Source organism: Topomyia yanbarensis, chromosome 3 (assembly GCF_030247195.1).
Source record: "Topomyia yanbarensis strain Yona2022 chromosome 3, ASM3024719v1, whole genome shotgun sequence".
Lineage (NCBI taxonomy): Eukaryota > Metazoa > Arthropoda > Insecta > Diptera > Culicidae > Topomyia > Topomyia yanbarensis.
Genome location: NC_080672.1, coordinates 198,720,304 through 198,747,945, shown reverse-complemented (window position 1 = coordinate 198,747,945; position 27,642 = coordinate 198,720,304). Strand labels below are relative to the sequence as shown.

Below are 27,642 nucleotides of genomic sequence, written 5' to 3'. Positions count from 1 at the left end.
GTGGCAGGACTCAGAGAATCGCTCAAATCAGCATAGGACAACATCAGTGCTAGAAATCTCAAACCAAATCAATGGGAAAGCGAAAAAATCGACTTTTTCTAAGGGTGACTTCCCAGTAGTATCCTTGATTTGAATTATTATCGCTAATCCTAATGCCAAAGAACAAATAAAAACCTCACGAAAACGAACCGTTTGGGAAAATCATCATCATTACTGGAATTTTCATTTTGACGAAACTTTTCGATAACCTTCCGTCACTTGCGTTAATGCACTGGGTGCACAGTGCTCTGAAAATCTAGCGAAATCGTCTTAGGGCACCAGCGGGTCTGTAAAGAATACTAAAAATTAATTTCTATTCCATAATTTTCAGTTCAGCAATTCGAGAGATCGTGTTCACCGCAAGCCATGAAAAATAGACTACGTTGTGAAGCGATGGTCACTATTTATTAAAAAATCACGGTTAAAAAAAAAATAAAACTATTAAAAAATTTCAAATAGTTTACAATTTTCACAAACTTATTAGGAAAAATTGTTTAATAAGTACATCAATTAATTGGTATACGAATTGGAATAGGTTCGCCAAATTTTGGAAGAAGTCTATAAAATAACCCCTTGAAAACTACCTAAAAATTGTTGTAGTTCGATGCAATAAAAAAATCTCCAAAAAAGAAATGTACCTATTAATGTGAAACACAGTGAATAATACATACAATAAAGACCCATTTTTATCAGTCTCATGGCGTATTTTAGGCTCACAAAATGGGGACATTGACTAAATCGGGCAATTTTTTTTCTTTATAATAAACTGAAGCTGTTAAAATATTATTCTCGTCCCTTGATGTAGTCTGATAACTATTTCTGATTATGATGAACTTTTTATTTTCGCATATTTCGCATATCTTCATGATAAGGAAAACATGCTCAAGAAAGGATTTACTCGAATTCAGTCTTGTTCGTCTGCTAGAGCCCATCAAACATATGTTCATATTTGGCTGATAAAATCGGGGTTTCTGTGTGTTCTATGTACACCAGACTGGGAAAGGAATCACCCAGCACGGTATGTTATCGTGCGTCTTACCTATAGGCTGGTCGAAAGATCAAAGAGGCAAAGTCAAGGCCTGCTATGATGAACTATACGTGTGGGCACTCACGTTGCGTGTGAGTGCACAGAGTAATACCGTAGAGATTCACAATGCGGTACAACATATAGTTAAGACTCATTCGTAACCCACACATCTCCCTTTTCCTCACAAAGAAAAAAGATTTATGATGATTTTTTTTTAATCAATGTCATCATTCTTTTTTTTCATGATTTTTTTCAGTGTTGTACCTTATTGTTACACAAGTTTAGGCAATTATGGGTTTACGTGTAATTTCACACAGATGTAATCTATCTGTCGTTGGGTTACCCCTCGTGTTTTTGTTTGCTACTTTGACATTTATGATTTTATCCAAGCATCATCATTCACTTCCGAGCGGACTTAGTGAGTTTTTAAACCTAATGAAAAATGTTTAATCCTCCGTTTTTTTTATTGCATCAAGCTTCTCTGAGGTTAGAATTTAAATGTAAGTTTATTTACACATATCAACAAGAGGGAGAAACGAGAGTCGCCTTTTGAACGGTGATGTCGTTCGATTATTACTTCGTCACCGGGCTTAATTCGACAATGACGAGCACCACGCCGCGTATCCTCGCGTTGTTTACCTGTTAGCTTAGCTTCGCGATCTCTACGTTCGAAGAGTTCTTCGTCGAAGCTCGATTTACAGTGTTCAAGTAATGGTAGTCCACGTTTTATTTTGCGTCCGTACATCACCTCTTCAGGAGGTACCTTAGTAACACTATGAGCGGCGGCATTGTGAGCATTAACTGCTTTCTTCAATGTTTCTATATGACTTGTTTTATTTGCAGTAGCGGTTGCCATTGCTTTGTTAATTAATTTCATATAGCTTTCTGCAAGTCCATTCTGTTGCGGGAACAGGGGTGTCGAAAAGCTTAAGGAAATGTCACGCTGCTTGCAGTATTGTGCAAAATCATGGCTGTTGAAAGGTTATCCGTTTTTATAGATTTTGGGTACCCTTCTTTTTCAAATACATCATCAAGGACTTTTTGTGTGCATTCAAAGTTGGTTGATTTCACCGGTTGTGCGATGATGTATCTAGATTTATAATCAACGATTACCAGAATCAAGATACCACCCAATTTTATGTAGGGTCCGTTAAAATCTAGCGCTACTGTTTCCCAGGCAGTCTTAGGAACGAATACTCTCTGCATCGGAGTTGGTCGCTCTGGTTTGCCATTAACACAACATGTTTCACATGTGTCGACCCATTTGGTTACGTCTTTTGGCATGCCGGGCCACCATACACGCTGTCGCATAATGCTCTTCATTTTTGCAATCGACGGATGGCCTTGATGTGCCACTTCCAAAGCACGCATTTGAAGTGCACTCGGTATAACTGCGCATCCAGTTTTGACTACTATTCCATTCTGGACTGATAAATCGTTTTCGATCGAGTGGTACTTTCACAGATTTTGTGGCCAAACTCCTGTTTCTAGGGCAGACATTACGAGTTGTAAGGTGTCGTCCGAATCGGTTGCGGTTTTAATATCGGCTTCATTGAGAAATTCAGCTGGATTTGCCTCCAATGCTGCAATTTCCCAAGGGCTAACTTCTTCATCAAAGGGTTCATCGTCTCCGTCGTATAGTCTGGATGGTGAATCAGCAATATTCTCCATTCCCCGGACGTATTCGACATCGTATCTATATGGACTTAGCCTGAGAGCCCATCCATCGGCACGTGTCAGAGCTCGCTTAGTTTCTTCTCGCGATCGATTTAGGATGAATGTAACACCTTGTGCATCCGTGCGGAGGGTAAAGTGTCTACCAAGTAAGAAATAGGAAAAATGTTCCACTGCCCACACTGCACCTAAGGCTTCCCGTTGGTTTTGCGCGTATTTCTTCTCGGTAGTGGTTAGGGCCTTGGATGCGAAACTGATTATCCTCGGTGCTTGGTGTGTTCCTTCTTGTACCAGCACGGCACCTAAGGCCACTGGCGAAGCATCGGTATACAGAATAGTTCTATCGTTTTCTGAGAAAAAGCCTAAAGATATTGTGCAATTGATAATACACTGCTTGACTAATTTGAATGCTTCTTGTTGCTCGGGTCCCCACGACCATAATTTGGAAGTTGTAGCAGCCCATAGTGGGCTTGAAATATCCGCAAAGTTTTTCAAATAAGGGCTGAGGAACGACGCTAGACCCAAAAAACTTCGAAGCTCAGAGAGTGTCGACGGTTCTCTGTAATTTCGAACGCTTTTAATTTTCTCGTTGTCTACGTGAAAGCCTGTTGCATCGAGTTCATGGCCGATGAACTTGATTCTAGTTCTATCGAACTCACATTTAGCTGTGTTCAACGTCAGGTTATTTGCTCTCAGGATTTGTAACACTTTTGTCACTGTCCTACGAAGTTCCTCTATCGTTTCCGCGAAAACAAGAATGTCGTTGATATAAACTATAAGATTATCCAAAATTCCCAAGTGGGGAAAATTTTGGACAAGACCAATTTCTTTGTGCATGAGGGCACATGCCTTACATGAAGTATGGTTTTTTTGTTTTAGTGTTTCGGATTCTCCTCGTCAGTAACTAGCACCATCTGGGTGTCCAGTTAGACTATGTATCTGAACTAGTACCCAAATTAGCATTAGTTAGACACTAAATTCCAAAAAGTCACACGTCTTGCGTGAACACTAAACCACTGACTTATACCGAGTGATGTCTCGTTAGTAAGCACAGAGGTTCTGTTTGCCGACGAGGAATATGAACCGAAACTGTCTTTTGGTATGAGTACCAAACGCCTGGAATTATGCAAAATTCCCAAGTGGGAAAAATTTTGGACAAGACCAATTTCTTTGTGCATGAGGGCACATGCCTTACATGAAGTATGGTTTTTTTGTTTTAGTGTTTCGGATTCTCCTCGTCAGTAACTAGCACCATCTGGGTGTCCAGTTAGACTATGTATCTGAACTAGTACCCAAATTAGCACTAGTTTGTAGATAACTAGTGCTAATTTGGATACTAGTTCAGATACATAGTCTAACTGGACACCCAGATGGTGCTAGTTACTGACGAGGAGAATCCGAAACACTAAAACAAAAAAAACCATACTTTATAAGATTATCGACATCTTTAAGGATCCGAACCATCTCACGCTGAAAAATTTCCGGTGCGCAGTTCACACCGAACATGAGTCTGGTGAATCGGTACATACCGTCTTCCGCTAGAAATGTTGTCAAGTCGCGAGACTCCTCAGATAATTCTAGATGGTAGAAGGCATTAGTGAGGTCCAGCTTTGTGAAATATCGCGATCCGTAGAGTTTGACACGCATTTCTTCGAGCAATGGAAGTCGAAAATATTCGCGTTTTATAGCTTGATTTGGAGCACGCATGTTAACGACAAGTCGGAAGTCATTCTTTCCTTTGGAAACTGCGGACATTCCGCTTATCCAGTTGGGAGCACATTTAACATTTTCTATTATGCCTTGGGCTTTCATTTCGACGTGCACCTTCCCTGTAAACAGTATACACGTAGCATTAAAAATGTGTGGCCTTGTTCGATAAGTACCGTTTCGGTTAATGGTGGTTGCCACTAGCTATATATATATATATATATATATATATATATATATATATATATATATATATATATATATATATATATATATATATATATATATATATATATATATATATATATATATATATATATATATATATATATATATATATATATATATATATATATATATATATATATATGTATATATATATATATATATATATATATATACATTTTTTTTGCGGCTGAGGTGAGCGTAATACTCGAAGTATATTCAAACTTGCATAGTGCCAACCACATATTCGATAATGAACTACTGTTTAAAATGTTTTTTTAGCGTTACCTATATGCTGCTGGCACGTTGTAGTATGCGCTTTTGGTTGGCGGGACAGTCTTGTCGATGCTGAATTTAATCTTAACCCCTGGCATTTTGGGGAAAGGTTCTGTCGTTTTTGGTGTTTCGCAGTTATTGATTGTGTTTCCTATCTGTAACAATCCCATGTCACTAGCTGTCGATCGTCCGAGGATTGATTGAGTTCCTTTAAGTACTACGTGGAAGGTAGTTGTTATTGCTGACTTTGTTAAACCTGGTTCTGTAACTATTATTGTGGCTCTGAAGGTACATTCGATGACCATTGGCTCTTGAGACCCATAACCATGTAATCCTCTATTTGAGGATCTAGTCATTGATATAGTTGCGGCTCCAGAGTGAGCTTCACCTCTTAGCAGAACCCAGTCATTTCCCCCAATTACATTGACGTCTGCGCCTGAATCGATTAAGAATCGTATAGGGGTAGATGATCCAACAGAACAGTTAATCATGACGTCTTCCAAGGAAAGTGTATTGATCCGCTGTTTCGAATGGTAAAGGGGCATAAGTAACAATGTTTTAAAAGCTATTTTTTATTAATCCTGATTTTTTTGTAAATTATAAATATTTATCTTTTTGTACCTGCTTGTTATCCTGGACCTTTTCTTCTTCAGAACAATACGATCTGTTCGAAAACCTGTCGAAGCTTTGCCTGTTCTGTAAGTAATTTACATGTTTCTGGCGGCGGGCCGCCGCAAAGTGTCCACGTTTCCCACATCCATTGCAGTTCCGATTTAGTGCCGGGCATTGTCCGTTTCTGTGACTGAATAGGAAACACTTGGCATAGCGCGAGCGACGTCCTTGAGATTGGCTGCTTGTAGCGGTACTGCGATACAGTTTCCTCGATGGCCCATCGGTTCTACTGGTCATGATTGGACGCTTACGGGATCTATGGTCATATGGTGATTGTACGTGATCACTTCGGATGTCGAACACGTTGGATTCACCCCGGTGCTTGCTGTCAAGAAGGTTGGATGCTTCCCGCTGCCTTACCTCTAACTCAAACGCTTCATCTCTGGTGGCTGACAAGACGATTAAATTCGTGTCGTGACCGTATGTCCTTGCCTGTTTCACCAGCTCTCTGTTTCTAAGTCCACTCAATAGTTGCGCTCGTACAAATCTATCCTCGTCATCGGTATTGTACTTACATGAGCGAACTTTGCACATCAATCGTGCATGAAAGGCAACCGCGGCTTCATCGGTTCCTTGCTTCATCCTTGAGAAGGATTCGTGTTCTGCAGAAGTATCAATCATCGAACGAAAGTAGTTTTGAATGGTCAGGATGAAAGTACTGTAGCAATCTGAGCTTGCTAAGTTAGGACGCAGCTTAGCAGCTTTTGCAATTTCTTGCAACTCAGTTCCCATTGAGAGGAACAATAATTGCGTTCTCTTTATAGGGTCGTTCACGTTGCTAAGTGATGCCGCAATTTCAAAATTTTCGAAATAATTATTCCACTCCTCCCACATCTTGTTAGTAGGAATTCCACTCGTAAATGGCTTGATGTGGTCCCAGCGAACACTGGAGGAGGAATTTCCGCCTATCGATACGTTATTATACGCCTTCCAACTTTTTTCAACATCGTCGTTTCGCATACGTTCATTGTTTGGCAGCAAACGACTCAAAGCGTCATTGATGTTTGCGAGTACCTTTTCCATTCGGTCGATTCTGTCAACATTGTTGGTGTGCTCCATTGTTTCCTGACCTGAAACCTTTTCAGCCGTTGCCTCGCAAACTGTCGGAGATATGGACAAGAGTCTTGGTGAGTTGATTGGCTTATCGTTCGAATCGGTGCCACTTTTCTCGGTTGAGTCTCTATCGTCCAGAACACGGTTAGTAGCTAAGCTATCGGAGGAGCTGTTGGTGTCACTGTCCATTGATTCGGTATCGTTTACATCGTCCTGAATGGAGTCTACGTCTTGCTCATTCAACTCGTCACTATCGGGCCGGCGAACGTATTTCCCATTGTTGATCATTTTTAAATTTCTCGCGCTTCCTGATTGTTGTGACCCTTGCCAAATAGCGTTCCTCCGTGGTTTTAGTCCGTACCCGATTTTTCCGTGTCCAATCGTAAATTTAGTTGGACTACCCTTGCGCAGATAGCGTCACTGTGCCAGTTCGGAAGTTATGTAATACACACATAACACATTACACATCAAACACTTTATTTCCTGACACTACTCAACATTTATTACTTTACAGGTATATTTCACTCTAAACTATACTTTCACTACATAATATTACAGACTAAGTACAATTCTTTATACGTCACTACGGACGGTGACGAACCTATCGCTATGAAGGCTGATTACGAATGACGATAATTTTCAAACTCATACCACATACACAGAAAGTTACAAAAACATATGCTGGAGACTTCTCTCGAAACATTAATTTCTCCTCTCATTATTTTATCCCCATCTCTCCTCTCTTCAATGTCTCTCGCTTCTTTCGTTAAGTTTCTACACATATGTATTTAACAGTGAGAACGACACGCTCATTCGTCTCATCTGTCAATCATACAGCTATGCTGTGTTGAGATCAGTGCTAGTGTGAAACGTCAACATTACCGGCCACCTAAATTAGCTAAGTCTAATTTACATATATTGGATCATCAAAAAAACAGGTAAGTATGATTAATTTTCTAACAACTTTTCTTCACTTTCAGCTGCTGCTCGTTGCTGTTGCTGCACCGCCAATTGCTGGTCGAAAGGAAGTGGAAACAATCTGCGAATCGGTCGTATGTATGTTCCACTTCTTGTTTTGATAGTTGCAACACGAATGATGTCATCATCGCCGGGTTGAACTGCTTCGATCCTTGCTAGTGGCCAAGCGACGGAAGGTTTTCCATCCTCCTGCAGCAATACCATTTGGCCAACACGGATGTCCACCGGAGAACTGGATTTCTGCCACTGCTGATTAAGCTCGGTGAGATACTCCTTTCGCCAACGTTGCCAGTGGTGTTGAATCAGTTGTTGCAACTGCTGATAGTGCCGCAATCGGTTTGTTGGAATTTCAGTGTACTGAGGGTCCGGAAGGGTTAAAAGTGGACCGCCAGTCAGGAAATGGCCGGGTGTCAGTGCGTCTAATTCGGTCGGGTCATCGGATAGTGGCGTTAGTGGGCGAGTGTTCATGTTTGCCTCGATCTGGAAGAGGACAGTGACCATGTCCTCGTAGGAAAGTTTTCGGCAGCCGATTGTTTTTACCAGAGAGGACTTTGCTGTCTTAACAGCCGCTTCCCAAAGGCCGCCGAAATTTGGTGCTCGAGGTGGAATGAACCGCCAAGTGATTCCTTTGCTGCTGCATTCATTAATTATTTTTTCTTTGTTGTGTTTGATGCTAAATATGCGGTGCATTTCCGTGAGTGTGGTTTTTGCTCCTTTGAAGTTTGTACCATTATCAGAATGGATTTCCGTTGGCAAGCCGCGCCGGGCAATAAAGCGTCGAAGTGCGGCAATGAATGCGTCCGTTGACAAATCGCACACGAGTTCCAGGTGAGTGGCTTTGGTAGCGAAGCAAACAAACACAGCAATGAAAACCTTTTGGGGGGCCGCTCGTCGATGAACAGGTTTTAAGTATATAGGGCCACAGTAGTCGACACCGGTGATTGAGAATGGTCGACTAGGGACAATGCGTGCCTTGGGAAGCTGTCCTTGAGGTTGGGCTACAGGGACAGGGTTGTGGCGAAAACAAATTGTACATTTGCGACACACATAATTGGCAAGAGTTTTTCCGCGAACCGGCCAGAATTCTCGGCGCATTGTTGCCAGGGTCATTCGGGGGCCAGAATGAAAACATTGCGAGTGGAAATGCGCTGCAATTATACGAGAAAGGGGGTGCTTGTTGGGAAGAGCCATAGGGTGCTTGGTTTGGTAGGTTTCGTTGGAGAAATTCAGCCGGCCACCGACACGTATTATGCCATTCTCGTCTAGGAAAGGATATCGATTTTTCAGGGGTGATTTCGAGGGAACCGGACGTTTTTGCTTCAACTGAATCAACTCTTCTGGGAACACTTCTTGTTGAACCACCTTTACTAAGGTTTGCTTTGCTTCTTGCAGCTCCACCGTCGAAAGGAATGCTTCATATGCATGATGTTTAGAGCGGCAGCGTGCAATGAATCGACGAAGGTAAGCAGTGATTCGAACTAGACGCCCGAATGAAGAATAGCGCTCAAATAACGGGTTTTCCTGCGACGTTGACTGAACCACTAAAACCGTTTTCTTTCGTTCCAGGATGTCCTCGTTTGGAAGAAGCGGGTGTACATGCTTTGGCCATTTATCCACTTCGTCTGCCAGCCATCCGGGACCATTCCTCCAAAGAATGTCGACGATGAAATCTGCCGGCAACATACCACGCGAAACGTGATCCGCCGGATTATCTGTACCCTTCACGTGGTTCCAGGGATGTCCGTGTGTCAGTAGCTGGATTTCAGATGTGCGATTGCCCACAAACGTTTGCCAAGTGTTTGGGGGTGCTGCGATCCAGTGCAACGTGACCGTCGAGTCCGACCAGAACCAGCAAGGATTTCCCTCCATCCCCAGCGCTGCGGATACTCTAGTATAGAGTTTGGCACCCAATAATGCAGCACACAGCTCAAGGCGCGGTAAACTAAGACGTTTGATTGGCGCGACTCTTGATTTTGCCGCAATGAGCTGGATTTGAGCTTTACCTTCCTTGCTGGCTGAGCGAGCGTAAATACATGCTCCGTAGCCTACTTCAGATGCGTCGCAGAAAACATGGAACTGAACCGTTGTAGCTTCCGATGAAAATATATAACGGGGAACTTTGTATTGCTTTAGTAGGGACAGCTGTGAATGGAAATCATTCCATTTAGATTCGATCTCGCGGGGAATCGGATCATCCCAGTCGACGTTAACCGACCAGAGGTGTTGCATCCGAATTTTTGCCCAAGCAATCACAGGTGACACGATACCAAGCTGGTCGTATAATTGCGCAATCTCCGAAAATATCTTCCTTTTTGTCCATTGATCGTCATATTCCGTTGCTCGTATCTCAACACACAGTTGGTCCGTTCCTGTCTCCCACACTACTCCAAGCGTCTTCACCTTTGTTTCTGCATCGAAATGTAGCGTGGATTGCTCCTCTAGAGCTGTGGAAGGTAAGTCGGCTAAAGCCTCCGGTTGATTGGAGCTCCACTTCCGCAAATCGAATCCGCCTTCAGCCATAAGGGATTGAACTTCGCTTCGCAAACGTTTCGCCTTCGAAATCGATTCTGCTCCGGAAAGAAAATCGTCCATATAAAAATCTTTCTTTACAGCAGGACCAGCGTACTTGTATTTGTCACCGGCGTCTATGGCAAGCTGTTTAAGTACGCGAGTGGCAAGGAAAGATGATGGCGCTAATCCGTAAGTGACCGTCTGTAGCTCGTACACCTTAATCGGTTCAGCCTGATCGAAGCGCCACAGGATCCGTTGAAGCGATGCGTCCTCCGGGTGAATGCGTACCTGCCTGTACGTTTTGGCCACATCTGCAACTAACGCAACGGCGTGCTTGCGAAAACGGATCATGATGTCCAGCAGATCGTCCTGAATTACTGGACCCGTAAGTAGAGTGTCGTTGAGCGAGTGATTTGTGGTGGTTTTCGCTGATCCATCGAACACTACCCGTACCTTGGTCGTTGAGCTAGACTCTTTAAACACAGGATGATGGGGCAAATAGTAAGTAGTGCGCCCTTCATCCAGTGTATCCTCCATTTCTCCGATCAGTTGCATATGCCCCATTGCAAGGTATTCTTGTAGGAATTCGTTGTAATGGTAACGTAAGTCTGAATCCCTCTCCAAACGCCTTTCTAGCTGCCGAAATCGTCGTAAGGCCGCACCCTTCGAATCGCCGATTTTGTCGTGGAACCCATTCCGTTTTGGGTACTGTACTACATAGCGTCCCGATTCGTTACGGGTGAACGTGCTTTGAAAGTGTTGTTCGCAGTCCTTCTCTTCCTGTGATCGAAGTGGCTTCTCTGACATCTCCTCAATTGCCCAGAATTTCTCGATGATCTTATCCAGCGGTTCGGCGATCGCAACGTGACAACTAACGGTAGCTTTTCTTGTAGACCACTCCGACTCGCCCGCAGCTACCCAACCAAATACTGTGTTGACGAATATCGGCAAAGGAGATCCGAGTTTGCAAATTTGTATCCGGCCACCATCGAGAAGATGAAAATCGTAGAAGAATTGAGACCCAAGCACCAAATCGATCGGACCAGAGACGAAGAATTCCGGATCGGCTAGCTCCATGCCGTTTGGTGGTTTCCAATCTGCCAATGGTAAAGAAGTAGACGGCTGGTCGCTTGTTACCTGCCTCAAAACCAGAAAGTCCATTGACAAAGAAAAATCCAAAACCCGTGACGAAACAACAGCAGAAACTTCGTGAGCTATACTTTTCTTTGAGCACCCAATACCGCTGATTTCTACTCTTTTATTTCGTCTAGGTAGTTTGAGTAGATGAGACAAATTCTCCGACATCAGATTCGCTTGAGAACCGGAATCCAACAATGCCCTAGCGAGATGCGTTCTACCCCAGCTGTCCTTTATTTTCAACACCGCCGTTAACAAAAATACATGTGTTCCAGAAAGCCCCATAGCCATATTGGAGGAAATTGATGCAACCGAACTTGTTACTGTACCACCGGAGTTCGATGCACCACCAGAGGTTGATGGAGCCGTAGCTTGTATGCTTTGTGTGGCTGAAGAAGAGGCAGTGGAGGTGGGAGCAGTACCAGAACCAGGAAATCCAGGATGAAGAAGAGAATGGTGCTTTTTAGAGCAAGTTCTGCACCGAAATTTGGAAGGACAGTCTCTCGCCATATGATTTCGTCCCAAACAATTGCTGCAAAGACGCTTCGAATTTGTTAGCTGTAGCCGTTGGTCCACCGGAAGTTTGCTGAATGCCGTACATTGAGCGATAGAATGCTGATCACCACAGGATGCGCAGCTTGGACCTTTGTTTCCGGTCGCCGAGTTGACCGAAACCTTTGCAGGACGAGATTTGAACCCAGTTGATGCAGCTTGACTGCTTGACGTAGTCATCCGTTGGTCCACCGAAACTGCATCTAAAACCCGTGTTTGTTTTTTGAGAAAATCCACCAGTATTGTAAACGAAGGTTCGACCTCATTAGAAACGCTTTCCTCCCAATGTTTTTGTGTGACGTCGTCGAGCTTAGTTACCAATAGATGAGTAAGCATTGCTCCCCAGCCACTAGTCTTCTCACCCAGTTGATCCAAGATTTTGGTGTTGCGTTCGAAACAATCGATGACGTCATGAATCCCCGCTGCTGACTCTTTCCGAATTTTCGGGAACTCGAACATCGCATTCAAATGCCGCTTCTTGAGAAGATATCCATTAGAGAACCGTGCAACCAAACCATTCCAAGCAACCCTGTAATTCGCCTCGCTCATTGGGTACGAATCGACCAACTTTAACGCATCACCCCTAAGAGACGCCCGCAGATAGTGGAATTTTTGAAGAGTCAATCAAGGCTCGAAATGTGTCATGAAAAGGCAACCATTTTTCGAAACTACCATCAAATTCCAGTAGATTTATTTGTGGTAGTCGCACATAAGTGTGTACACCAGCCGGTTCGGAACTAGATCCGTTTTGTGTCGGCGCTGAAGTCCGCCGTGGTAACTTGCCAACCAACCCTGCCCTTACCTCGAAATATTTCTCCTCGAATTCCGCCCGAACTTGCCGATGTGCCTCCGTGTTCTCTTCATGCTCCTCCGATCCCTCGATATCGCATTGAACCTCCTCAAACTCGTCCCACTTCGCCTCGAGTTTCTCCAGACGAAACTGTATTTGGAGTTCGTCGGTTGCTGGGCTACTGTTGAGAAATTTCTCCGTCCGCAGTAGAAAATCTACGATGCTATCCCGAACGTGGATCTTGGGTTTCAGTTTCTTACCCATAGTCAGATCCGTTGAGCTGGAGAGTTTTGGATCAGCAATCGTCTCCTAGAAAAATACCAAGCGAAGAACCCTTCCAAGAGAGATGTATCGATTTGGACAGGTACTCACCTGGTGAGCCTGTCAAATAGGCCTTGTATTTTTGTCTCTCAGGAACTCTCTAAAAAACTCGTAAAGCTGCTACCAATTTTCTCCAGATCCTCAATAATGTCGTCAGTAGCCAAGACAGCCGTATGATGACCCGATGATCCGAACGATGCAAACAGTATTCTTTGAAAAACTGTAAATATGCACAAGCGCAGCACAAAACGAAACCAATATGTCGAGTAGGACAGGTACTCACCTGGGAGCCTGTCACTACAGGCCTTGTACTCGACTTTATAACTGCGACTCGTCCCTTCTTCCCGTTGTGTAGAAGAACCACAGGTAGTAGCGCTTCGCTACCGTATTTCAGCACTTGGACGATGGATGTAGAGTCCGTCTTCCAAAATGGCCGCCGGCGAATTACCAACCCGTTGCCGATGAACAACCTTGTCAGAGTATACCAGCGACGTTCTCCGTAACCTCCTAAGCCATGCACAGCGATCCCCGTACCAAGCGATCGTCCTGTTGTTGATCCAGGAAACTTCCTCCGATGCCAAAAATACCAAGAAATAAACGTAGAAAAAAACGACCAGGTAGCGATGAAAGCTTAGATGGAGTTATTGGACAGATACTCACCTTGTGAGCCTATCCAATAGGCCTTGTATATTTTAGCTTCCCTGGTCTAATCCGAAAAACTCCAATGGCGACGTCAAACGAATCCAGAACTGCTGAGTCGCAATGGCTGTACGCAAGTAGAATGATGGCGACTGCGCGCGATGGCGGTATCTGCTTTGTCCTCGGACTCAAAATGGTGTTACCGACGCCGCGTCGGTTCCTTGGAACACTATCCTGGTCACGGCACCAATGTTGTGACCCTTGCCAAATAGCGTTCCTCCGTGGTTTTAGTCCGTACCCGATTTTTCCGTGTCCAATCGTAAATTTAGTTGGACTACCCTTGCGCAGATAGCGTCACTGTGCCAGTTCGGAAGTTATGTAATACACACATAACACATTACACATCAAACACTTTATTTCCTGACACTACTCAACATTTATTACTTTACAGGTATATTTCACTCTAAACTATACTTTCACTACATAATATTACAGACTAAGTACAATTCTTTATACGTCACTACGGACGGTGACGAACCTATCGCTATGAAGGCTGACTACGAATGACGATAATTTTCAAACTCATACCACATACACAGAAAGTTACAAAAACATATGCTGGAGACTTCTCTCGAAACATTAATTTCTCCTCTCATTATTTTATCCCCATCTCTCCTCTCTTCAATGTCTCTCACTTCTTTCGTTAAGTTTCTACACATATGTATTTAACAGTGAGAACGACACGCTCATTCGTCTCATCTGTCAATCATACAGCTATGCTGTGTTGAGATCAGTGCTAGTGTGAAACGTCAACACTGATATTTATCAGTCTGTCTTAATAAATTCGTTTTTTTGTTCTCTGGAATGATGAATGCAATTTTTTTTGGCAATATCAAAAATAAATTTAACTGATGTCAGTAGCGCTAAACTTGAGGTTAGGTTATACAAAATTCAGTGACCATTGCGACCAATCCGAATTGGGTTGTGTTTGTGGTTTTACATTTCTTACAAAAGAAATGTATAGGATTCGCTCAAACTTTGACAACTTTTTCCGAGGCCCGGAGGGCCGAGTTTCATATACCAATCGACTCAGCTCGACAAATTGAGACAATGTCTGTATGTGTGTGTGTATGTGTGTGTGTGTATGTGTGTATGTATGTATGTACAAAATGTCATGTAATTATCTCAGCAATGGCTGAACCGATCTTAATGAAATTAGTTTCAAATGAAAGGCCTAACGTTGCCATTTGACACTATTATTTTTGATTTTCGATATGTTGTTTACTTTCTGAGATATGGGCGATATATATATATATATATATATATATATATATATATATATATATATATATATATATATATATATATATATATATATATATATATATATATATATATATATATATATATATATATATATATATATATATATATATATATATATATATATATATATATATATATATATATATATACATTTTTTTTGCGGCTGAGGTGAGCGTAATACTCGAAGTATATTCAAACTTGCATAGTGCCAACCACATATTCGATAATGAACTACTGTTTAAAATGTTTTTTTAGCGTTACCTATATGCTGCTGGCACGTTGTAGTATGCGCTTTTGGTTGGCGGGACAGTCTTGTCGATGCTGAATTTAATCTTAACCCCTGGCATTTTGGGGAAAGGTTCTGTCGTTTTTGGTGTTTCGCAGTTATTGATTGTGTTTCCTATCTGTAACAATCCCATGTCACTAGCTGTCGATCGTCCGAGGATTGATTGAGTTCCTTTAAGTACTACGTGGAAGGTAGTTGTTATTGCTGACTTTGTTAAACCTGGTTCTGTAACTATTATTGTGGCTCTGAAGGTACATTCGATGACCATTGGCTCTTGAGACCCATAACCATGTAATCCTCTATTTGAGGATCTAGTCATTGATATAGTTGCGGCTCCAGAGTGAGCTTCACCTCTTAGCAGAACCCAGTCATTTCCCCCAATTACATTGACGTCTGCGCCTGAATCGATTAAGAATCGTATAGGGGTAGATGATCCAACAGAACAGTTAATCATGACGTCTTCCAAGGAAAGTGTATTGATCCGCTGTTTCGAATGGTAAAGGGGCATAAGTAACAATGTTTTAAAAGCTATTTTTTATTAATCCTGATTTTTTTGTAAATTATAAATATTTATCTTTTTGTACCTGCTTGTTATCCTGGACCTTTTCTTCTTCAGAACAATACGATCTGTTCGAAAACCTGTCGAAGCTTTGCCTGTTCTGTAAGTAATTTACATGTTTCTGGCGGCGGGCCGCCGCAAAGTGTCCACGTTTCCCACATCCATTGCAGTTCCGATTTAGTGCCGGGCATTGTCCGTTTCTGTGACTGAATAGGAAACACTTGGCATAGCGCGAGCGACGTCCTTGAGATTGGCTGCTTGTAGCGGTACTGCGATACAGTTTCCTCGATGGCCCATCGGTTCTACTGGTCATGATTGGACGCTTACGGGATCTATGGTCATATGGTGATTGTACGTGATCACTTCGGATGTCGAACACGTTGGATTCACCCCGGTGCTTGCTGTCAAGAAGGTTGGATGCTTCCCGCTGCCTTACCTCTAAATCAAACGCTTCATCTCTGGTGGCTGACAAGACGATTAAATTCGTGTCGTGACCGTATGTCCTTGCCTGTTTCACCAGCTCTCTGTTTCTAAGTCCACTCAATAGTTGCGCTCGTACAAATCTATCCTCGTCATCGGTATTGTACTTACATGAGCGAACTTTGCACATCAATCGTGCATGAAAGGCAACCGCGGCTTCATCGGTTCCTTGCTTCATCCTTGAGAAGGATTCGTGTTCTGCAGAAGTATCAATCATCGAACGAAAGTAGTTTTGAATGGTCAGGATGAAAGTACTGTAGCAATCTGAGCTTGCTAAGTTAGGACGCAGCTTAGCAGCTTTTACAATTTCTTGCAACTCAGTTCCCATTGAGAGGAACAATAATTGCGTTCTCTTTATAGGGTCGTTCACGTTGCTAAGTGATGCCGCAATTTCAAAATTTTCGAAATAATTATTCCACTCCTCCCACATCTTGTTAGTAGGAATTCCACTCGTAAATGGCTTGATGTGGTCCCAGCGAACACTGGAGGAGGAATTTCCGCCTATCGATACGTTATTATACGCCTTCCAACTTTTTTCAACATCGTCGTTTCGCATACGTTCATTGTTTGGCAGCAAACGACTCAAAGCGTCATTGATGTTTGCGAGTACCTTTTCCATTCGGTCGATTCTGTCAACATTGTTGGTGTGCTCCATTGTTTCCTGACCTGAAACCTTTTCAGCCGTTGCCTCGCAAACTGTCGGAGATATGGACAAGAGTCTTGGTGAGTTGATTGGCTTATCGTTCGAATCGGTGCCACTTTTCTCGGTTGAGTCTCTATCGTCCAGAACACGGTTAGTAGCTAAGCTATCGGAGGAGCTGTTGGTGTCACTGTCCATTGATTCGGTATCGTTTACATCGTCCTGAATGGAGTCTACGTCTTGCTCATTCAACTCGTCACTATCGGGCCGGCGAACGTATTTCCCATTGTTGATCATTTTTAAATTTCTCGCGCTTCCTGATATTTATCAGTCTGTCTTAATAAATTCGTTTTTTTTGTTCTCTGGAATGATGAATGCAATTTTTTTTGGCAATATCAAAAATAAATTTAACTGATATCAGTAGCGCTAAACTTGAGGTTAGGTTATACAAAATTCAGTGACCATTGCGACCAATCCGAATTGGGTTGTGTTTGTGGTTTTACATATCTTACAAAAGAAATGTATAGGATTCGCTCAAACTTTGACAACTTTTTCCGAGGCCCGGAGGGCCGAGTCTCATATACCAATCGACTCAGCTCGACAAATTGAGACAATGTCTGTATGTGTGTGTGTGTGTATGTGTGTATGTATGTATGTGCAAAATGTCATGTAATTATCTCAGCAATGGCTGAACCGATCTTAATGAAATTAGTTTCAAATGAAAGGCCTAACGTTGCCATTTGACACTATTATTTTTGATTTTCGATATGTTGTTTAATTTCTGAGATATGGGCGATTTTGTCAAAACACAGCAGGTTTTTTGCAAATAACTTTCGAACAATACAATGTTGTCCCACAAATGAATTGCACATAAATTGAAAGCTTGTAAAAATACCTTTCTAACAAGCTATAAATTGTCTAAATCCGTGCACGAGCGGCGGAGATATTAAACATTTTGTATTTTTAGTCCTCGCTTACCAACTTCCACTAACTAAAAATGAGATTGTTTCATACAGAGTATTGCTTTACTGGTGTTTTAGGGGCAAAACTAAACCGATTTCGAATATCGGGGTATGAAAACAAATCTACGTGATTCAAGGAATTCGATGTTCAGAACATTTTGTGAATTATCTTTATAATAAATTAACTATTTCTCAAAAATCACTATATAAGTTCACTTCAAAGACAAAATAATGTGTTGATAAAGAAACAGTGAGTTCTAGTATTTATCCCTTCGATTAGGCATTGCGTTCAATCATGAGGTAAATATTGGATGGTATATCAATACACAGATCAACAAGTAATTCACCTAGTAGTGAGATAAAAGATTTCTCATATAATTATACTCGTGGCGTCACCGAAAGCAACTGTATGTTTGAAGCCCAAAAATCTAGCGAAAATTTAGCTCTTTTGTAAGATTTAGGTTATACTGGTTATGGAGCAAAAATTACTACTTACATTATTTATGATAAGAATGTAAGAATCAATATATCATAATAATATACCTATAAAAATAATGTCACTGCATTAACCATCATTTGCCATTCCTCACACGCCCCCCCATCTCTCTCTCTCTCTCTGTCTGTCTCTCTTTCTCTCTGTCTCTCTTCTATCGCATCTATCTAGCTATTTCTGTATGCATTTCTAAGTTGTGTGATAAGATCTTCTGCCAATCTGAAATATTTATTAATTGTAATTGCGAAGGTTTGAGAAAACAAAACTATTTTTTGTCTGCTGCTACATCAACTCAACTTTAATTCAATTGTATTCAAAGCCTGTATCTACACTATAATTAAGGAAATTCATGGCTATATCAGAAAAATATTTGGCTTAACTGGGTAATATGAAAGTTTGACGATGGAAATTTTCAAAAGAGACATTCCACGTGCGATATTTTAACTATTCGTATCTCTATTGAATTTTGAATGAAATATATGCTCATAGACTGAAAGCTGAAGCCAGGATTTCGAAGACAAAATACATGAGAGGAAGAGGTTCTAGAGACGATAATGTGAACCTCCTACCCGAGTTCGGATTGACGGTGACGAAATCGAGATGGTCGACGAATTCATGTATTTGGGCTCACTGGTAACCGACGACAATGATAACAGCAGAGAAATTCAGAGACGGATCGTAGCGGGAAATCGTGCGTACTTTGGACTCCAGAGGACGCTCCGGTCGAACAAAATTTGCCGCCGCACGAAGTTGATTATCTTCAAGACGCTGATTAGATCGGTGGTCCTCTACGGCCACGAGACCTGGACTATGCTCGTGGAGGACCAACGCGCCCTTGGAGTTTTCGAACGAAAAGTTTTGCGTACCATCTATGGTGGCGTGCAGATGGAAGACGGAACGTTGCGCAGGCGAATGAACCATGAGTTGTATCAGTTGCACATTCGTTGTATTGGTACGAATTTTCATGAAAAATAACGGATCAAAGACCAAAAATATCCACAAATTAGATCCAGGAAAAGAAGTCCCCAAAGTACCCACTCTCGATGGGGGATGCAACTACAATGTGTCTTCTAACTTATCGTCGTCCATATTTGGATATACTGAGTAGTTTGAACCATTTCTTTTTCACAATATTGGTCTGTATAGGACTTATTTATCCATATTTCCTGCACGAGAATTCCGAACGAAACAATACAAACACGGCTTTTATGCAATCGACATAGCCTAGACATTTCACACTATTTACTTCAATGCAAATAAAAACTTTGAAATATCTACCTGTCTCATTCACGAATCGCATTCTCCCTCTGTCGTTCTCTGTTCAAGGGGCCTGAAAGCACATGTGACCTTGTCTCACTTTACTATATTCAATTGCGCGTTAAAATACTGGACCAGTAAATTCTGTTCTGCACATAAATCTTTTTTCGGGAATATGTGACCAAAAAGTAAACTTTGAATTCGTCAAGTAAAGAAGCATGAAAACAAAAAGAATAAAACCAAAAAAAGATGGAAGCCCTAGAAAGTCCATTGCATATTTATTAGCCTTTTCTCAGAAGATGGGATTTTCAAAAACATTTCAAAACTTTCTGATGCAATGGTTTTCAAATTCGTACAATCCGGTTTATTCATTTTCTTTATTCAAAAATTCTTCAAATATATGACAATTTCATTCTAATTAATTATTTCATTCCGCATATTTTTATTCGTTTTGTTCATCTGCGTTCATTTTACTTATTTTATTCGTTTCATTCTTTGGATTCACACTGATCAGTTTATTCTTTTTGTGCGTTTTACTCATATCATTCATTGTTTTCATTGTATGCATTTTATTATTTTTTTTCCAGTTTATTCATTTTGTTCAATTTCTTCATTTTAATAATCTGACTACTTTTCCAGTTTTAATCATTTCATCCAAATAGTTTATTTGATTCAATTTATTTCTTTATATTGATTTATAACCTTTTACTGTTTTTCAATGTTTCATTTTAATCAATGCATTTAATTCTGCTCATTTTCTTCTTTTTATTCATTTTATCACTTCAGCTCATTTTGTTTATTTGATTCATTTGTTTTATTTATGCATTTCATTTATTTTTTACTTTATTCATTTTGTTCATCCATTCTTTTTATTCATTTGATCCATTTCATTAATTTGATTCATTGTATTTACTGGATGAATTAAATCAATTTGATTCATTTAATTCATTTAATTCATTTGATTCATGTGATTCATGTGATTCATACGATTCATTTGATTTATTTGATTTATTTGATTCATTTGATTTATCTGATTTATCTGATTCATTTTATTCATATCTTTAATTTTATGCATTTCATGTTCAGTCATTCGTTTCATTTCATTCAATTTGTTAGTATGAGTCAACTTATTCTATTAATTTTTATGTAATAACCTAATCTAATTTGATTCGTGTATTTGGATCAAAATTATAATGATTTCCATTAATTTTTCTACACATTTTATGAATTTAAAAACCTATTGTTTCATTTTTTGCTTTACTTTTTTATTTCGGTCGTTTTGTTGATTTCTATAATTTATTCAGTTTATTCGAGATTTTATTCGTGCAAGACTAGAAACTGTTTTCATCCCACCTCTAATTGGGTGCCTACTTCTCGTGAGTTCTGCAAACTAATCCAATAGTGAAATGTGTAAGAAATGTCTCATCTCACTGCTAGGTGGATTAAATCGGTTTTTTTTGGACGCGGTCATCCCGATCCGCATAAACGTCACAACGCAACGCAACGCGGTCATCCCGATCCGCATAAACGAATTAGCATTTAATCTTAACAATCAATAGTTTTTTTTTGTTTCAACGCGGTCATCCCGATCCGCTCAAACTAATTACATAATCGTTTCGACAATCAATCGCTTTCACCGCGGTCATCCCGATCCGCTGTACTGTTGTATCGTACTGTCAAAGCAAATTACATTTTTTGTCGCGGTCATCCCGATCCGCTGCACTATTGTATCATGCTGTCAAGCCAAGTTACAAATTTTATTCGTCGTGGTCATCCCGATCCGCTTACTTAGTCTAATTAAGCAGCACGAGCGCGATTACACAATCCGCTTCTTTTTTATATTTTACTTATTCGCTGGCTTCCCATTTATGTTCTTTTTTTAATAGTGCGGTCAACCCGATCCGCTTACAAATTAGCCATGCTTGTTTTAACCTAACCTCGTTTTGTGGCACATGGTTTTCCATACGCAGCGCTTTAAAAAACATGTTTTTTGCGTGCTGGGTGATTCCTTCCTTATGTTCTTTCAAGATTTTATATTACATCCTGGGTTTCGGTTTGGGTTGCAGTGGACAATTTGCAACTCCTGGCAGGATCGCCATTGTGCGTTCTATGTACACCAGACTGGGAAAGGAATCACCCAGCACGGTATGTTATCGTGCGTCTTACCTATAGGCTGGTCGAAAGATCAAAGAGGCAAAGTCAAGGCCTGTTATGATGAACTATACGTGTGGGCACTCACGTTGCGTGTGAGTGCACAGAGTGATACCGTAGAGATTCACAATGCGGTACAACATATAGTTAAGACTCATTCGTAACCCACACAGTTTCAATGTATTATAATAGATATTGAGCATTCGAAAAAGTTTCTTGTGAACGAGTGTAGAACGACTTTGTTTCTACTTACTTGAAATCAGCGGCGTAGCCAGAAATTCGGTTTGGTGAAAATCGATCATACTGTCCAAACGGCATAATTCCGAAACCGTAATTTTTGAAGTTTTAAAATTATGCAGAATTAATTTTTCAGAAAATAGTAACAGAGTTCGTGTCTTTAGCGAATTTGTTGAGACTTTATTGTAGTCATGAATATTAACCTGAGAAAATTCACCATAAATACTTCTTGGACGATAAACCGTCAAAAAAAAATTATCAAATGATGCGCTGTTTAACGTTTGTAAAACTCATCGAAGATACTAAACCTCCGAAATTGGCGGTTTCAAAATGATGCTATCTTGACCTTAAATTACTGTTTTTAAACATTTGACCTATACATATAATTGGTCATACAACAAAAATCAAATGCTCATCAAAATCGATCAGGGCCTGCTAGAGTCGTAATTTTTCATAAATTTCTCCCTACATTCGGAAAGTGTTATCCTCGTTATTAATCATATTACGTTTTCGTCTCAACTCGACGCATTCCCAAAATAAAAACCTGTTTTAATCCACCTAGTGGTGCAATTGTGCTTGTCTCATTTGTCCAGACTACGATTCCTGGTTATGTTCAATACAATGGTGGAAATGAATATTACATGTTCAGTACGATTTGCACATACATACAATGGATCGACAGTCACGATCTTGAGATGCTATGTGATACTGAACCATCGCTTGAAACCAGCGGCGGATCATAGAGAAAGATCCGGGAGGTCCAGGTCCTGCCGAAGATTTTCAACTTGTTAAGGAATTTTAAACTAGTTTTAATTTTAAAGTAGCAACCCCTCACTGCATACTCCCTCCGGGCCGGTATGATTGACGATTTTTGGAGTGATTGCATAACCTTTCTATATGAGAAAGGCAAAAATGTACCAAAGTCCAAAGAAGTCAATTTTTGTCAAACATCTCAATGTTTCATGCATTTTAAAGTCATTTGGCATCAAAAATACAAATTTGTTTTTGAAAATTTTTCATTTCAGTTTATATGGGAATTTGCTGTGTGATTGCACTCTTCAACTCGTAACTCCGGAACCGGAAGTCCAATCAATAAAATCAATATAAATTCACTCTGGTCGACACCAAATCGATCGCGTCCATCTACAGATCGACCTGACTTCAGCGCTTGAATCAAATTTTGTACTGTGGCATCCTTCCTAACGTGTTCCTGCAGTTCCTCTACCGATAGCGGTAATATCTGGATCTGATTTACTTCTACTACATCAATTTCTTCTACACGTTTTTCTGCACTTGTATCAGGTAGTGGAAGACGTGACATGCCATCGGCGTTAGCATGCTCCTTTGAAGGACGACACCGAATTTCAAAGTTAAATGATTGAAGATATACTGCATAATGTTGCATACGAAGTGCTGACAATGTAGGTAGACCCTTATTGGGCGAAAAGATTTGGGAGACTGGTTTATTGAAAGTCACAAGAACGAACTTTCGACCGAAAAGATATTGATAAAATTTTTTGACTCCATATATAATAGCGTACGCCTCTTTATCAACTTGGGTATAATTTTGTTGAGTGGAGTTCAATGTTTGGGACGCATATTGTACAGGATGTTCACTTCCATCAGGGTAGACGTGGCTTAAAACTGCCCCTACACCATATGGCGAGGCATCGACAGCTAGAATTAGTGGCAAGGTTGTATCGTAGTGAACTAGAACGTTATCGGATTGCATTTCCTTTTTTACCCATTTGAATGCTTTTTCGCAGTCACTATTCCACACGAACGGCGTTTTGTTCTTCAACAAGTTGTTGATTGGATAGATCATTGTACTTAAGTTCTGTAGAAATCTTCCATAGTAATTGACAAGACCTAGAAATGCTCGCACCTGCTCACGATTACCTGGACGAGGCATTTCTTGTATAGCTACTACCTTGCTCTGCATCTTGTGGATCCCCTTCCTATCAATAATATAACCACAGTACTCAATGCTATCCGCGAAAAATTCACATTTTGAAACATTAACCCTCATATTATTTTTGTGAAACCTATTCAAAACCTCTCGTAATCTATTCAGATGTGTTTTATCATCAGGTCCAGTAATTTTAACATCATCCAAAAATACTGAGACGCCAGGGATACCATGGAGGATCTGCGATATCTCACTTTGGAAAATTGCAGGAGCTGAAGCTACTCCATACATCAACCGCGTTGGTTGGAATAGTCCGAGGTGTGTATTTAGTGTGAGCATTGGTTGGTCTTCCGGTCGAACAACCATTTGAAGGTATGCCTGCGCCAAGTCTAGTTTAGAAAATTTTTCTCCACCCGCCATGTTAGCAAATAACTCATCTATTGTCGGCAGAGGGTGCTCGTCAACTAGCAGATTCTTGTTAATGGTCAGCTTAAAATCCCCACACAAACGCACCTTGTTGGAAGATTTCATAACCGGGACTATGGGAGTACCCCACTCGCTGTGGTTAACTTTGATCAATATTCCCTTCTCTACCATCTGGTTTATCTCGTCTTCAACAACATCCCGAATAGAGAAAGGCAAGGGACGAGATTTCAAGAACACAGGATTACAATTCGGCTTAAGTGTTAGTGTTGCTTGAATCTTGGTAATCTTCCCAATAGACTCGTCGAAAACGGACGGAAATTGTTCAATGAGGCCTTTTACAGTTCCGGATAAAGAAGTACGCAAAGTTATCTTGTTGACACTAGGAGTAGGTTGACCCATGACGTCGTTCCAATTTAATTGCAATGCACGCATCCATTCTCGCCCGAGCAAGGGTTGCCTTTTCGAATTTACCACAAATAAGCGCAGAGTTTGGGTGCTCTTGTTACATTCCACTTTAACATCAATCGTCCCATAAACTATTATTTTATTCCCGCAGTAGCTACGCAGCTCAACCATCGTTTCTTGTAGCGGAATGTTATTGAACCATCTCATTCTGTCAGCAACACCAATCAAAGACACCGGCGAACCACTGTCTACCTCGAATTTCATGTAAGTTTGTCTTACTTAGAATGAATTATTTTATTCAATATTTAGTTTTTATATGCATGACGATTGCCATGCATACATCGATACATAGTACATAGGGTCATAGCGTTAGACGCCTGGAGTGACAATTTGCTGCGCCGTATCCATGTGCCTTGCACGTCATCAAATGTGCAGCGTCGACAATAGACCTCGGTGATCGACCGCTCGAGTTGGTCACCGGTGTGCTGTGCGAATAAAGTTCGATTGAGTACAGTCGAACTTTATATAGCACGGTATAATTTAATTAGTGGGACGTCACACCTATCCCCTACAGAAAATGATGAGACTTCAGGTGAAATCATTTTATACACTCCAGATGCCTATAAAATCATATCTTAGTTTTATAATATTTTTTTTCCATTTTTTCTTCTTTTCTTCTTTTTTTTTTACTTTTTTTTTTGTTTCTAAATAATTAAATTTTGCACTTCTCGGCAAGTGCTGAAAGTAATGCAATCGTTCCCTTCCTTTTACGAGGATGAAAATATATGATTTTCTGTATATAATATTTTGTAGGTTTTAGTTGTTTTCAAGGTCTTACCACTAATGATACGCATTGGCAGGCTTAATGTTTTTACCGTTTCACTCAGTTTCTTGTTTTTTTGAGCTAGTATCATGCTGCTGGTTAGGCTTATTCTAATTTTAATGTAGAATACATTTAAGGTTTCAATATAGGGGTCCCGTTTCAAAATATCGGCTGCGGCGCCGCGTCAGATTTTGAACGTTAATAACTTTTATCATACTTAACAGAATGATTTGATTTTTAGGCCAATTTGTTGCAAATATGTTCCTCTATGGTGTATTAAAATTTGAAGTATGTATAACATGTACTAATAACAAAAAAAAGTGTTTTGAAAAATCTTTCGAAAACGACTCGGAAAAGTGAAAATTTTCAGCCCATCCCGCACAGAGCCGTCGTTATGGTAGACCAACCGAACAATAAAATAATGAAAAGTTTATATATAGGTCCACTACATGTTTGTTCGTATGGTTATTCGCATTGGGTTGCTTGGCGAGAGCACTTGGTGGGGGAAAGACGGCATATTCCTTTGGTTAGGCCATTAGAAGCCGGACGGAAAGGAAAGGCTCATGCACGGCACGAGAACGAGCGAGAAAGTGATAGTAGTGCATATTAGCGCGATTATATAAATATCTGTCGGTCGGTTTTTCTCATCATTCGTATTCGTTCAAGCACTAGCAAGCAGCCAGTCCATCGAAGAAAAGCAGTTGGCAATGACGACGGCGGAAAAAGTGCCCCAGCTACTGGTGACTCATCGCAACCCGATCAGGAACTGTCGCCCTGCAAGAATTTCGCCCTGCAAGAATTTCGCCCCAACTAAAGGGCAACAGAGTAGGCTATCGTTCCAGCGTCTGGGTCGTGAGATTGTGCAGGACTGCAAAGTCGAGCTACGCTTACAAAGCTCAGTCGTAATGATGCCCCGAGAAGCCAACGATGCCTACTTGGTCGGTTTGTTCGAGAATGCAAAATAGTGCTTTCTAGCTCACCGTGTCCGCGGGGAGTGCGTCTGAATTATGCTCCCGCAATAAAACAATAAACGGTTCTTTACAGGACCAATTAATTGTGTTCTAATAAGAGTTAAACTGAAATTTACATTTTATGGTGTATAACAAATAATTTTCAGAAAGCAATATAAGAAATACGATGTGTGGAAAGAAAGAAAGAGAATTTAAATTATCTTCTCTCGCTCGTTTTCGTGCACTGCTTTTCCATTCCTTTCTGCTGCTACTACCATCATAACTAGAACGAATGTGCGTGTTCCCTCACCATCTCATGGCCAGTGTTGCCAAAATTGCATGTCGCTATAACAATTTGAATTATTTTATTGATCCTCTCTAGTATTGATAAAATATAGAACATGCAAAGTACACTAGTCGCATGCTTTTATTCGAACTTTTTGGCAGCCTCCGTTGATTAACTGCATAAATCGATTTGTTTGTGCAGCTCCTTGCTAGTAGCAAACTAAATAGCCTTTATCAGCGCTAACAAATAACACGAAAGAATTTAAATTTGTGAAAATCTTTTCCTTCCTTCTTTTCAAATCTGCAACATTCTTTGAAAATATTGTTTGAATGTTGTTATTGAAAAACTGAACATGCAAGTTTGCTAGCACTGGCCACTAGATTGAAGGCGATGGAAAGACAGAATATTCGTTTTGGTTATGCTAGTATTGGTAGCCGAACGGAAAGGAAAGGCGCAGGAATGGCACGAAAACGAGCGAGAGAGCGATAGTAGTGCTTTCTCGTGTGTTCATATATGAATATTGGTCGTTCGGTTTTTCTCATCATTCGTATTCGTTCAAGCACTAGCAAGCAGCCAGTCCACCGAAGGAAAGCAGTTGGCAATAGCGACGGACGGAAAAAATGCCCCAGCTACTGGTGACTCATCGGAACTGTCGCCCTGCAAGAATTTCGCCCCAACTAAAGGGCAACAGAGTAGGCTATCGTTCCAGCGTCTGGGTCGTGAGATTGTGCAGGACTGCAAAGTCGAGCTACGCTTACAAAGCTCAGTCGTAATGATGCCCCGAGAAGCCAACGATGCCTACTTGGTCGGTTTGTTCGAGAATGCAAAATAGTGCTTTCTAGCTCACCGTG

At 40.9% G+C, this 27,642-nt stretch overlaps 2 protein-coding genes across 6 annotated transcripts in view; one reads left to right on the top strand and one right to left on the bottom strand.

Moving 5' to 3' along the window:
• Nucleotides 1–27,642, top strand: part of LOC131690892 (aryl hydrocarbon receptor) — a 1,300,655-nt gene that overhangs the window by 844,259 nt on the left and 428,754 nt on the right. The gene's annotated exons all lie outside the window — the stretch shown is intronic.
• Nucleotides 15,530–27,642, bottom strand: part of LOC131690894 (uncharacterized) — a 278,535-nt gene continuing 266,422 nt past the window's right edge. Inside the window, exon 3 of the mRNA XM_058976970.1 lies at nucleotides 15,530–15,612. Within this exon, the coding sequence (XP_058832953.1) occupies nucleotides 15,595–15,612 (18 nt within the window). The 3' untranslated portion in view covers nucleotides 15,530–15,594. The remainder of the gene's footprint in view (nucleotides 15,613–27,642) is intronic.